The sequence below is a fragment of the Cuculus canorus genome, chromosome Z (assembly GCF_017976375.1).
Source record: "Cuculus canorus isolate bCucCan1 chromosome Z, bCucCan1.pri, whole genome shotgun sequence".
Lineage (NCBI taxonomy): Eukaryota > Metazoa > Chordata > Aves > Cuculiformes > Cuculidae > Cuculus > Cuculus canorus.
This window is the reverse complement of record NC_071441.1, coordinates 3,561,244-3,573,705: the sequence shown is the minus strand read 5'-3', so window position 1 is coordinate 3,573,705 and position 12,462 is coordinate 3,561,244. Positions and strand designations below refer to the sequence as shown.

At 43.4% G+C, this 12,462-nt stretch overlaps 2 protein-coding genes across 3 annotated transcripts in view; one reads left to right on the top strand and one right to left on the bottom strand.

Annotated features, from left to right (window-relative positions):
• Positions 1 to 2,271, bottom strand: part of EGFLAM (EGF like, fibronectin type III and laminin G domains) — a 79,040-nt gene extending 76,769 nt beyond the window's left edge. The window contains exon 1 of one of the 2 annotated variants that reach the window (XM_054054428.1): positions 1,994 to 2,271. In XM_054054428.1, coding sequence (XP_053910403.1) covers positions 1,994 to 2,093 — 100 coding nt within the window. In that variant the 5' untranslated portion in view covers positions 2,094 to 2,271. The remainder of the gene's footprint in view (positions 1 to 1,993) is intronic. The other variant, XM_054054427.1, reaches the window with a different exon arrangement.
• LOC128850363 (translation initiation factor IF-2-like) lies at positions 751 to 3,063 on the top strand. The gene is made up of 3 exons (XM_054053885.1): positions 751 to 847; positions 1,900 to 2,486; positions 2,661 to 3,063. Exons 1-3 carry the CDS (start codon positions 751 to 753, stop codon positions 2,916 to 2,918), a joined length of 942 nt encoding a protein of 313 aa, XP_053909860.1. The 3' UTR covers positions 2,919 to 3,063.
• The last annotated feature ends 9,399 nt before the right edge of the window (positions 3,064 to 12,462 follow it).

Genomic DNA, 12,462 nt, shown 5'->3' with positions numbered 1-12,462 from the left:
CCCTAGGTTTGTCATTCTGCCGTGATTAGAGGAAATAAGCATGCCCATATAATAGAAATTTTTAAAAAAATATTTGCATATTTCCATTCCCACCTTCACATATCCGGTATTTTAATGCAAGCTACTAATCATATCATTCACAACTATTGTCTGCCTAATTTCCTCAAGTATTTAATGGTAACTATTATGATAGCCAAGGATCATGGGACTAGATCCCTAAGAGACAAGGTCAGACCAGCAAAATTAGCCATCTGTCCAGTAAGGGCTTTAAGCTAAGGCTGTATTTAAGTATTAAGTTTCCAGCTGTACAGATATTTGTGTTTTTTCTCACAAGTGAATGCACAGTACTGATTCTAAAAAGCAGCAACAAAAATCTTTTAACACTGCTGAATATATACAAAAAGAGTCCGAAGCAGCAAACATTTTATGAGCTGAAGCAGAGTTCGCTGAAGTTGTTAAGATTTTCCATTGATTTCATCCCAGTGAACTCGGTGATAAAAATCGGTGTTGGCCCCGAAGACTCCAGGATAGTTGTATTGTCTGAGACAGCGTTTGAATTCAGTATTTTCTCTTAGCACCACGCTTTTTTAAGTGTGCAAAACGTCGAAGTGCTCTATGCACTGTGTTCCACCTCACTGTCTACATTTTCCCTTACTGTTTCATACACTGCAGACTGCACAGGCTGTAAGAGCTGCTCGGAGTCCTGGTTTTTAACTTCCAACCACTAAGGACCGTGTACCATTGTGATCCATGCGCAACAGCCCACAACAGCCATGGGAATTCTCCTTCAGGTCGCAGGTAACGTTGAGCCAGAAGCAGGACCCTGAAGAACCCCACATCGCGGTCGGTACAGAGTAACGACAATGAAATTATTCTTCTCCGGACATTTTTTTCTTTCACTTTTACTACTCTACTACTTCTTTGCTACCACAGGCATGAATGTCACAGCCCAAGCAGAGACTTTCCGACAGGTAAAGGGTACAGGGGTTCACCCGGCTCCGAACTCCTCTCTCGCAGCATCACAGGTTACGAGATCCAAGGAAAAGAGACAACTTTTGCCAGTTCCCTGAGGAAACTTGGGCGAAACCCCCGGCACTGGGTGTGACACGGCAGAGAAAACCCATCGGCACCGATAGCCACGGCCCGAGCATCCTCCCCCGGGGGGACACACACAGACGCGGCTCGCCGGGAAGGGACGGGACCGTCCCCGACCCCTGCTGCGGGACCGGTGCGCCCGGAGCTCACGGAAATGGGGTCACCAGCAGGTCCAGGGAGGGGATTCTCCCTCTGTACTCGGCACTGGTGAGACCGCACCTCGAATACTGTGCTCAGTTCTGTGCCCCTCACCACAAGAAGGATGTTGAGGCTCTGGAGTGTGTCCAGAGAAGAGCAACGAAGCTGGTGAGGGGCTGGAGAACAAGTCTGATGAGGAGCGGCTGAGAGAGCTGGGGTTGTTTAGCCTGGAGAAGAGGAGGCTGAGGGGAGACCTTATTGCTCTCCAACTGCCTGAAAGGAGGTTGTGGAGAGGAGGGAGCTGGGCTCTGCTTCCAAGTGACAGGGGACAGGACAAGAGGGAATGGCCTCAAGCTCCACCAGGGGAGGGTCAGGCTGGACATCTGTGAAAATTCTTCACAGAAAGAGTCATCGGGCACTGGCAGAGGCTGCCCAGGGAGGGGGTCGAGTCGCCTTCCCTTGAGATGTTTAAGGAACGGGTGGATGAAGTGCTGAGGGTCATGGTTTAGGGAGTGTTAGGAATGGTTGGACTCGATGATCCAATGGGTCCTTTCCAACCTGGTGATTCTGTGATTCTGTGTCCCACCTCGCCCCAAGCGCCGGGCACTGCCCGGCCGAGCGTCCCCCCGGGCCCTCCGGCGCCTGTCCCGCCCCGACGGCTCTAAGGCTCGGCGCTGCGAGGGCGCCTCCCGCCTCGCTCCCGCCTCACAGAACCACAGGGTGGGAAACCACCCACCGGATCACCGAGCCCGTCTCCTACCTTGCCGGCGGGCGACGCTCCTCCGCGGCACCGCGGCGCAGCCCAGGCACGAAGCCAGGAGCAGCAGGGACACGAAGCGGCGGCCGCCCGGCACCTCCATGCGTGCCGCGTTCCCGAGGCGGGAGGCGGGCGGCGGGCTGGGAGCGCTCGGGGCGCCCCGCGCGTCCCCTCGGGGCGGCGGCCGGGCGGGACCGGGCCGGCAGCGGCGGAGCTCGCACCGCGCCGGGAGGGGAAGGGAAGGAAAGGAGCGGGGGAGGAGGCTGGGTCCGGCCCTTTGATGGGATTATCGCCGCTCGTGGCGGCGCTGGGCACGGCTCGGCGCCTCCCCCGCCGCCGCGCAGCCCCCGCCCCGTCTGAGGGGTCGAGGCCATCCCGGCCCGGGACCCTCACGGGGCCTTTCCTCGTCCCTCCCGTGCCAGGAGGCGCCCCCGGGGTGTCCCCCCCACCTCCCCGTCCTGCAGGACCCCAGCTCGGCCGCCTCTTCCCCCTGCGGGTATTGACTTTGACATTTGGGTTCGTGGTTTCTTCCTTTCTTCCCCGGTTTCCCTGACAGGGATGGGGTTGAAGTCAGACAGCCAAGTCCTGGGGTGAGGGCGAGGCCGGGGACCGGATTCGGCGAGGAAGCCGTTGCTGAGTTAAGAGGATAAATTAAGTTTAATCCCCCCAGATGGAGGCTGAGACCTATCCAGCCACTCAGACTAATATAGAAACCCTTGTGGGGATTAGAAGGAACGTGGAGGAAGACAAGGGGAAGCCGCGGCGACTGAGGATCCTGAGAAAATACAGGAAGAGAGGAGCAAGTAGGATGCCCAAAGCATCCCTTCAGAGAAGTATAGTGTTGGTGGGACAAAAGACCAAATCTGTTTGGTCCGGTATCCCATCTTTGAAATTTAACAGGCAGGAGATGCAAGAAACTTCGTGTTAGGCAGATGCGGGATTATCTGCCCTGTACTTTAGGTCTCATCTTAATCTCAGTTTGTTAGAGATCAGTTTAAACCCTGAAACGTCAGACTTGTTTTGTCTTGAGGGTTTGTGTGGGCTTTGTTTTGGAAATGAGCTTCGTTTGTTTGTTTTGCTGTTCACTTTGATAACTTTGAATGGTTTTGATGTCCATATAAATTATGCATGTTTATACAGTCCCTTTTTGAATTTTATTAAATTCGTAACACTGATGCTCTGTTCAATGAGTTCCAGGCTGTAATTTTATGACATGTGGGGAAAAAAAACAGGACGAGATCAGAAGAAAAGCTGCCTCTCTGCGGGAACAATGCTGAGACAGGAAAATAAGGAAAGCTGTACCCTTTCAGGGTATGAGAGAAGACAAGGAAATAGTGATGAAGTCCTTTTGGACAGAAGATCAGAGGAAGGGAGTTGGAGCCCTTATCCTGTAAAAGCACTGAGAGTACCTCAGGGAGAATTTGACAGGGGGAATCAAAGTCTTCACAGGAGGTGGTGGAGAGGACGACCCTTACATCTATCCAGGACAAGGCAAGGAAACAGAAACCTGGTCGTCTTAGAAAGGGCAGCATGTGAGTTTCAGAATGCTCCCTATCAGAAGAGCATGCTCAAAGCTTCGGGAATTACAGATGAGAGGTAGTTCTTTTAGCGAATTTGAGATGCCAATGGTGTGTTTCTCACACCCTTATCAGCCTGCCTTCGCAGAGTTGGGGGAACTGCAGTACATGTGGGAGAAGTGCAGAGCTCATGGCAGGAATTCCTGGTGGGGTCAGTGACTGTAGTGCATTGTGCAGTTCAGAAGGCAGAGAATGAACTCTGGACTCCACATTTGCCCACAAGTCACATGGGACCGCTCACTTATTGGTTAAAGATGGCAGAAAGATCACAGCCAGGGGTGGAGAAAAGCCACCAAAGTCTGTCTTTTATACACGATCCAAGAAGTTGATACTTGTACAGTGTTCTGTCATGAAATATATCCCTACTTCTGCTTTTCTTCTTCCTTGACCTCCTTCCTTCCTTCCTTCCTTCCTTCCTTCCTTCCTTCCTTCCTTCCTTCCTTCCTTCCTTCCTTCCTTCCTTCCTTCCTTTCTTCCTTCCTTCCTTCCTTCCTTCCTTCCTTCCTTCCTTCCTTCCTTCCTTCCTTCCTTCCTTCCTTCCTTCCCTCTCACTAGTCTGTCTCTAGTGTATTCTTTCCTCTGACTTTCTTTCCTGGCAGTGCTCATATTGGCCACTGGTGTAGTTTGTCTTCACCTTCATCTTCCTACAAAACATAATCTGTATTTAAGTAGTAGCCAAGCACATTGAGTCAAAATTGATTGGATCACAACAGTTCATAATGCTGAGTTTCAGGCAGTTGTAAGATTCAGACAGATTTTTTAATTTTCTGGGTGCCTGGACAGGTGTTCCTCCTGAAATCCTACTAACAGAGGTAATCCATCACAAGTCCATTCAATTCCCTCTAAATAGTAGAATGAATCCCAGTGGCTTTCTCAGTGGTAAGGTTTTTACACTCTTCTCATTGACTCAATCCCCAGTTGTCTTCCAGTAGCATACTGTTTAATACTAATAGAGTCATAGAATCATTTGGGTTGGAAAGGACCTTCAAGATCATCACAACTGTTAACCTTACACTGCCAAGTCCGCCACTAACCCATGACCAAAGCACCACATCTACTTATCTTTTAGATACCTCCAGTGACAGTGACTCAACCACTGCCATGGGCAGCCTGTTCCAGTGCTTGACAACCCTTTCATTGAAGAATTGTTTCCTGATATCCAATCTAAGGATAACACTTGGCATGCATTCATTATTGCAACCTGACTCCAAAGGGAGAAGCATTTTAGTGGAGTATCTAGAATTAAAACTTAGAATTCGATTTAAAAGATAATTGTATGCTTTGCTGTTCATTGATCTAGGAGACAGCAAAAGCAGTGAAGTGTATCACATCCTTCTAACAGTGCTGAGTTTTGGGAGGGATTCATTTGGCAAACTTGGACCAGCTTCCGAGATACATCCTCTTCTTATGGATGAAAAAACTACCTTTATCATGGAGCATTCTGCTGAACCAGAGGAGCACAGTTGTTATTAATGCCACACCGTGGCTGTGTACCCATCTAATTTCTTCTCCTTGTGCTCATCTGAAACTTTTAGTTTGAATTCAGCTCTAATCATTGGTTCCTGATTGGATCCAGCTTTGGAGACACCCCTGTGCCAGTGATGAGGTTTTCTTGCCATTGTAAGTACGTCAATCTGTAAACTATCCATCATGTGCCTGGTGGTTGCATATAATTGTTGATAAGGACTGAGACAAAATTGTTCCAAGTCCGTAATCCTGGGTACATAGTGGTGGTGCAGGCAGTTTTCCATCATTATCTAGTGAACATACTCCACTGGGGAAGAGACAACCAATCCATCACATGAATCTGGATGTACCAGACCTGTGTTCAGGTCAAATATTCCATTCTTTCTCCCATACCATGGCTATGGGAAGGAACTGATCTCCAGTCTACATAGTTTCCTACTCTGGGAAGCAAAGGGATATAACACAGAGCACAGAGTTTTTCCTTCATATCTCTTCACAGAGAGGCAACACACATTCCCTCTCCGTATACACAGGATCAGGAATGCAAGGAATGGTGTTCTGGGCAGGCAGGAGAAACACTCTCTCATACTTCTGTGTACCCAGACCCCTCTAAAAAGCTTTACATCCAGCAGGGGTGACTTGATTCAGCTTGTAACTGCATTATACCTGTATGTCACGCGTGATTTGCAATTGCTGAAACCAAAAGCCACCCATTTTATTTGAAGAAGCAAGAGAAAAAAATAAAATCAGATGTTCAAATGTAGACGTAGCATCCCTTTTAGGTTTTGGAGGTCCAGCATAACATGACTTCACTATCTGAGTAAGCTTCACTGTTGGGACATCAAGTCTCACAATGAAACAAAGTGGTTTTAGCAGATATCTAGACCATTATTCAGTCATAGTAAAGAGTAGATCCCTACGATTATTTTCAACACTTGTTGTTAAAATAAATCACTGAGGAAACAGTTTGCTGTTAAAGAAGCTGAAGCAGGATATTTACCCTAAAACTGTTAGCTAAAGGTGAAGAATCCTTTCTTTGTGGGCAGTTAAGTGAGCAGATGGGAAGACTAGAGAACATAGGAGTCTGACCAGTGAGGTTAGCAAGCTTTTCCACTGTGATTCACTGGGGAGTGGGGCAGGTTGGCAAGGGAGGGGGTGGGGGAAAGCCACATCTTTGCCTTGGGGCTTGTCTTCACTTCCAAGATATTTGGGATAAAAGGAGCATGTGAACCTACAGAAATTTCCAGAGTAGCTCCATATGTGAACGCATTTAGTCTAGAATAAGATTAAAAGAAAACCAGTTAGGAAGTCTTTAGAGGTAGAATTATAAAAAATGAAGGCATTTATAATGAAATAGGTTATTTTACACCTTTACAGTCCTTTTTATGATGACAGTGTAAGGCTCTGTTTAGGAAATTAAGAATCTATATATTTTCAAATTTATGAAGAATGGATTTTTCTCTCTTTAAATAAAGCTTCAAAAATTTTGGTTTTCTGCCTCTTTTTTTTTCTTTGATAATCAGCAACTTTTTAAAAGGCAAACTCTGGATATGTGGCATTGTGTCATTTTGGCCATAATCCACTGTAGGTTTTTGTTGGGAATTTTTTGTAGGTTCCTCTTGAAAGAGTGCATAAACTCTTGACCCTTCAAGGCCCTCTTAGTATACCAAGGTCATTTTACTTATTTTACCATCTTGATATTAATTCCAACATGAAATACCGACTAGAAGTTGCACCAATCTATCTGTGTGATATATGTAAATGTATTGAATTGAGGATCTTTTTTTATTGACTTCAGTAACTTCATAAATTTATGGAAAAAAAGAAGGACCATTAATTTACCAGTTTTCAAATACAAACCTAATAAATGTGAATGTCACTGAAAAGCATCAAACATTATTTTATCAGGTTTCCTTTAGTTTTATAGTAATAACAAACAAGTCACAGCAATTTGTATTTTATTATAATTTTATTAGAAAACAGTAATGTTTCATGAATGCATATATTTGTTTCTGCTACTGATCATTATAATAAATAATTGTCTAACTGGTAAAGAAAACTAGATAATTAATTACCTTGCAATATAATAGCTGTTTGTGTTTATTATTCCATTTATCACTTACAAAATGTCTTAGCTATGCATAGAGTGTATATTACAATTTTCCATCCAAAGTCATAACTCTTCTGCGCACACTGTTTCCCCGTGGGTTAACTAAGTAGAGTGTCTTGAATAGACCAGCTTCTGATTTTCACAGAGGATGGTAACTGGGCATTTTGTTGCCTAGAGCCCCAGAGGATTCTACAACACAGAGCATCCTCCAAATTGAGCTTTATCCATACGAAAAAATTTGCCCTACAGCTAGCATACATCTTAACAGGTCATGAAGGGAGTTCAGGCTGCCCAACATATTCAAGAGCAAGGGTCATGGAAACTCTGATTTCCCTGAAGAGTTGGTAGGATTGCTTCTTTATGACATTATTAGGAAATATATAAAGGTTAATGTAGATTTAAAAAACCTTGTAGTGGTAAAGAGATGAGTTCATCCTATTAGGTTCTTGACTTGTGACACCATCTACTTATTTTAGATCTGTGTCTGAACTGAGTCATCAAGGCTCTTATCTTCTCCCTGCTTTTCATCAGACAATCCATGGACCCTAGGCTTAATTCATTTGGGGCAAAAAAAATGAAACAAACTCTGCCTGCCATTTATTCATATTTTAATACAGAAACAACTATACAGCAGAGACATACTACACGTTTACCCATCTTAAGTGCTGAAAATATAAAAGCAAAGTCACATTGGTTTTATGTCTTGTTACATCAATAAATATTTGCCAAATATTTATTCACCAAACCGTTTAAGTGCATTACAGTTCCCAAGATCTCACCGTCTTTCTTTCTTCCACTGTGTCTCATAAGGACGGGCACAGCCAGAAAGTAAATACACATGAGCAATCCATCTTGTATATTCCTGCAAGCAAACAACTGTGCTACAAAGAAGGACCTATGCTGACCACGTCTTCATCAGGTGAGAGCTTTTACACTCTCCTTTCTTCGTGCTGTCAGCTGCAGCCCCCAGCCTCCGTGCTTCCTACTGTATTCCAGATATTTTTATTACATTTCACCAGCCTTCTCTTCTCCAGGCTGAAAAACCTCAACTCTCTCAGCCTGTCCTCGTATGGGTGGTCCTCCAGCCCTCCGATCATCTTTGTAGCCTTTCTCTGGACCTGTTTCAATAGTCCAATATTCTTCTTACGTTGAAGATTCCAGAATTTGACACAATATTCCAGGTAGGGTCTCATGAGAGCAGAGTAGAGAGGGAGAATCACCTTTCTCAACCTGCTGGCCATGCTTAGTTTGATGCAGCTCAGGCCAAACCTTACTCTCATAGTTTATGAGAAAATTCTTGAGTTAGTCTTTCTCTCAGAGTTATTTGTGGATGTACAGGCTCCAGTTTTAATAATTTTGGGTTTTTTCCTCCTTTTATCTTCTACGGAGAGGTAAGGGGGAGAAAGTATTGTTTTAAGCTCAGAGATTTCTTCATATTGTCTCTTATTCAACTCACAAAGAAACAACAGAAATACAAAGACCCAAATTTTAAAAAAATTGTTACCTAAGAATCTGAGTATACTGTCATGCAACTCTGTAACCTCTCACCATCTCACCTCAAGTCAGTATTTGGCAGTTTTATTCCTGGTGATTTAACAAAGCACATTCTTGGCTTCTCCTTAACAAGTCAGTTCTTGCCAGACTTCAGACCTACAGTAAGTGTGAGGAAAGGTTACACAAGGAAGAAGTGAGCTCTTTTACAAACCCAAGTGTTTCTTTAGAAACTCATAAAATTTGCTTGCCCAAAATACTACATCTTCAGTATTTAAATGTGTCGGACGTGTTGGGGAAATTATGTATTGCCCAATTAAGGCTTCGCTTCTTCCTTCTTTTCAATTTACGATGATGATGATGCTATAAAGAAAAAATGAACGATACACAGTGCTTTGGGTCATTCAGGACACTGTTGTCATATTCATTTTCCCATTTCAGTCTTTCTGCTGTTTGCTCTCAAGAAAATATGACTCCAAAGATTAACTTTCATTGTTTTTCTATTTAATGCAATGTTCATGCTCTTCCGATATCCTCACCTGTTACTCTCACAGATAGGTATATAGCTCCTGCTAAAGATATAAACTCCTGTGGTATTTCCTCCGCTTTCCTGATCAGGATTTCAGAATTAAGAAACAGATGGATCACAAAGAACCACCACATATTTTACAGTGAACTCCATGCACCTTTGGACTTGAATAGGGGGAGAAGGGATGAATTCTGCAGGAATAACACATTAGAAGTACTGCAATTCATGGCTTTTTCAATGGCTGTTAATTCCCATTCTGTTGGAAGGGATATACATACAGTAGATGGAAGTGCATGATTTTCTGCTCCTGCTCTATGTGCAGAAGGAACGTGATTAATCTCTGCTAGGGAAAAGTGAAGTCCGACAGGGAGAATACTACTCCCATTTTATCAGTTCCCCCTTACGTTGATGACACTCTTGTGAGACAAATGACAGGGAGAAAGATGAATGTAAGCAGCTTCATTTCCTTTACTCATTGTGGGACTGACTTACTAATACCTATCCACTGTGGCCCAGTGAATTACCTAATTCTCTGTGAATCCCACCACCTTCCTTACTTGTAGAAAAGAGCAGTAAAGGATGAATTTGCAGAAGAAATGATACTTTAGTAAGGTCATTGAAGAAGAAGTGGAAGACCACAAGATCTGCTAGTTCATTCAATCAGTCTCTTTTGCTCCTCCCATTGGGAAATGTAGGCGCTGGAGGAAATAGCCCAAGTTTTAAGAAGTTTAATTTTTCTTTCTATGTCAGAGGATCAAGGATAAAACTGCAGAATGAGCACTACATACCTTGTAGGAGTTCAAACATGTTCTTGGAGCCTGCTTTTTAACAGATCACACTGGAAGAAACACACTCCATATACGAGTGCAGCTCTGGAACTTTACATTAAAAAGCCCACTTGTCGACATGACATGGTCTCCCAGTTTGGATGAATGTAAAAGATGAGAGGTCTTCAACTAATTTTGTGTGCTGATTCATTGAAGATATTCCTTCTCTGTCTCTTTCCAAAAAGTTCACAGATTAATTTACTGTCTCATAAACACAGGGAGAATACTGTAGAGTTAAATCTAGCTGTCTCTGAGCTGGTAAGCCTCTAAGAAGATTTTGAAAAATCATAAAACTTTTAAAAGGTCTTTAAAAGCGGTTTTTCATGTTTGCCCTAGCAGTATAATAATACTTTTTTAAAAACAGCAGGTAGCAAGATGAAATCAATAGACCATTAAGATACTGACAGCACCATGATAGGATTACAAGAAATTGTGGAATCTTTAACTTTTTCATTTTTGGCCAAGAAGTCACAAGAAAGTTGCATTATTTATTTCATGAGCTTAGCTTGAAGTAATCTTACCTCTATCTTGTCATCAGAAAAGCCCCCTGCTTGCATAAATATGAAACTAGTGGGGAGACACTCATCATAAAACCATGATTCTTATTCTTTGGGCTGAAAGATTTTTCACAAAATACAGCAATTTCTCTTTGTTTCACCTGCACAGGGCAATGCTGAGGTTTTGCCAAATTATTGAGTGATAAGTTCACCTGTGGTTATTAAACATGATCGTTTGGAGGCAACAGCTGGCACACGAACTGCCTAGACTGTTAACATACGGGAACTGGGAGACACTGTTTCCCAAAGAGCACAGGACTAAATGAACTTTTGATCAGTCACAAAGCAGCAGATTTTATGGACTAGGAAAAGTGGTCATTCAGATTTGCTTTTATCCATAATGACAATGTAAGGCATGCATATTTCAGGCCTCGACTGTTGTTTTGCCAGGCTGAAAAACTCTACAGGGAAAATGGTCCTGATATGTAATGATGGTTCAGAAGATGAAGCCACCATTCTGTTAATTGAATCCTAAACATGGAGGTGGCTGATGGTTTTTTTTTTTACAGGGCAGCTTTACATACACATCACATGTGACAGTTATGCTCTTGCATTTAAAGCTACTTCAGTTATTGGTTAGCTGTGCTGCCCTGTGCCCTGTTTGTGCATCTCAGTTTCCTTTGACTTTGAAATACAAGGCAAGATGTTTTTCCAGCATAGTTATCTAATGCCAAGGAGCAGGTTTGACACATGCAATTCCACTCAACATTCCCGTCATGCTGTGGGGTGTAGGACACCCCCTCGCTTTCTCCTCTCTCCATCTTAAGCTCATTTTCCCAAAATTAGAATCCCAGTTTCAATGCTGACCATCTTGTCCTTCGCTTCTCTGCTACCTGCTGCTGAGAAACATGTCATCCCAAGTACAAAGAGTAAAGTCACCGTGAGGGAGTGCTTTGGGACTCAAAGTTACATATGAAATTCATGGAGAAGGTCATGTAGTCTCCTCCCAGTATCAACTTGCTGCCCACCCTCGTCACAGCAGTGTGATGCCACCATGCGCAGCTGAAGACTTCCTCACCTAGTGAGTACATGAAGAGGGACGCGATGAGCCAACTCTCCCCTTTCCATGGACCTACTGATTTATTTTCTGCCAGAGAAAGTGAAAAGAAAGGTGTATTCAGCTTGCATTTGAATGTGAGTTCTTCCCTTATCTGACTTAGCATTTGTTATTATTGATCTGATACAAATAAGACACACTATTTGAAACTTGGAGCATGTAGTTCTGCAAACCTTATTAATGCAATTGCCTCACTGGGCTTGGTCCAAAGCTGGTAAAGTCAACAGAAAGACTTTTAGTGACTTTAGTGGACTTAGTATTTGTCAGATTAATGTTGAGGGGTTTAGGCATAATTTATCCACCCTGTCTGTCCAGGGCTACGTGAAGCTGAAACCATTTTGTTCCTGTCACAGTTGACCTCAAAGCAGAAAGAAGAGTGGCTACAGCTGGGAAAGCTTCTTTCCTATGTTCTGAACTATGCACATGCGTAGGACTTTCTATCAGCTACCAAACAGTATGAAAGTCTCTGAGTTACGCTGCTGTCAATGCAGCTACTAACAAAACTCTGTGTAGTCTTAGTAAGTACTGAAATCTCATGTGGACACGGGAATTAGAATCCATCAAATTGACTTTCTCATAAAAAGTTAAGAAGCAACAAATTATGCTTTGGCTTCCTAAGACAAGAGAAAGGCAAAGAGAAAGACATTGGCCCAGACCCCTAGAGATTGCCCTCTTTAGTTCTTCAGATGCTCATACTACAGACTAAAAGTATTTCCTTTATAGACTTAGTATCTATATGAAAATCTGAACTAAATCAGCTGTGATATTGAAAATAAAGAGCTAGAGTGGAAAATAAAATAATGTTTCTTTTTGCCTAAGATACTGTAGTATGAGAATTGAGTACTTCTCATTTTTGT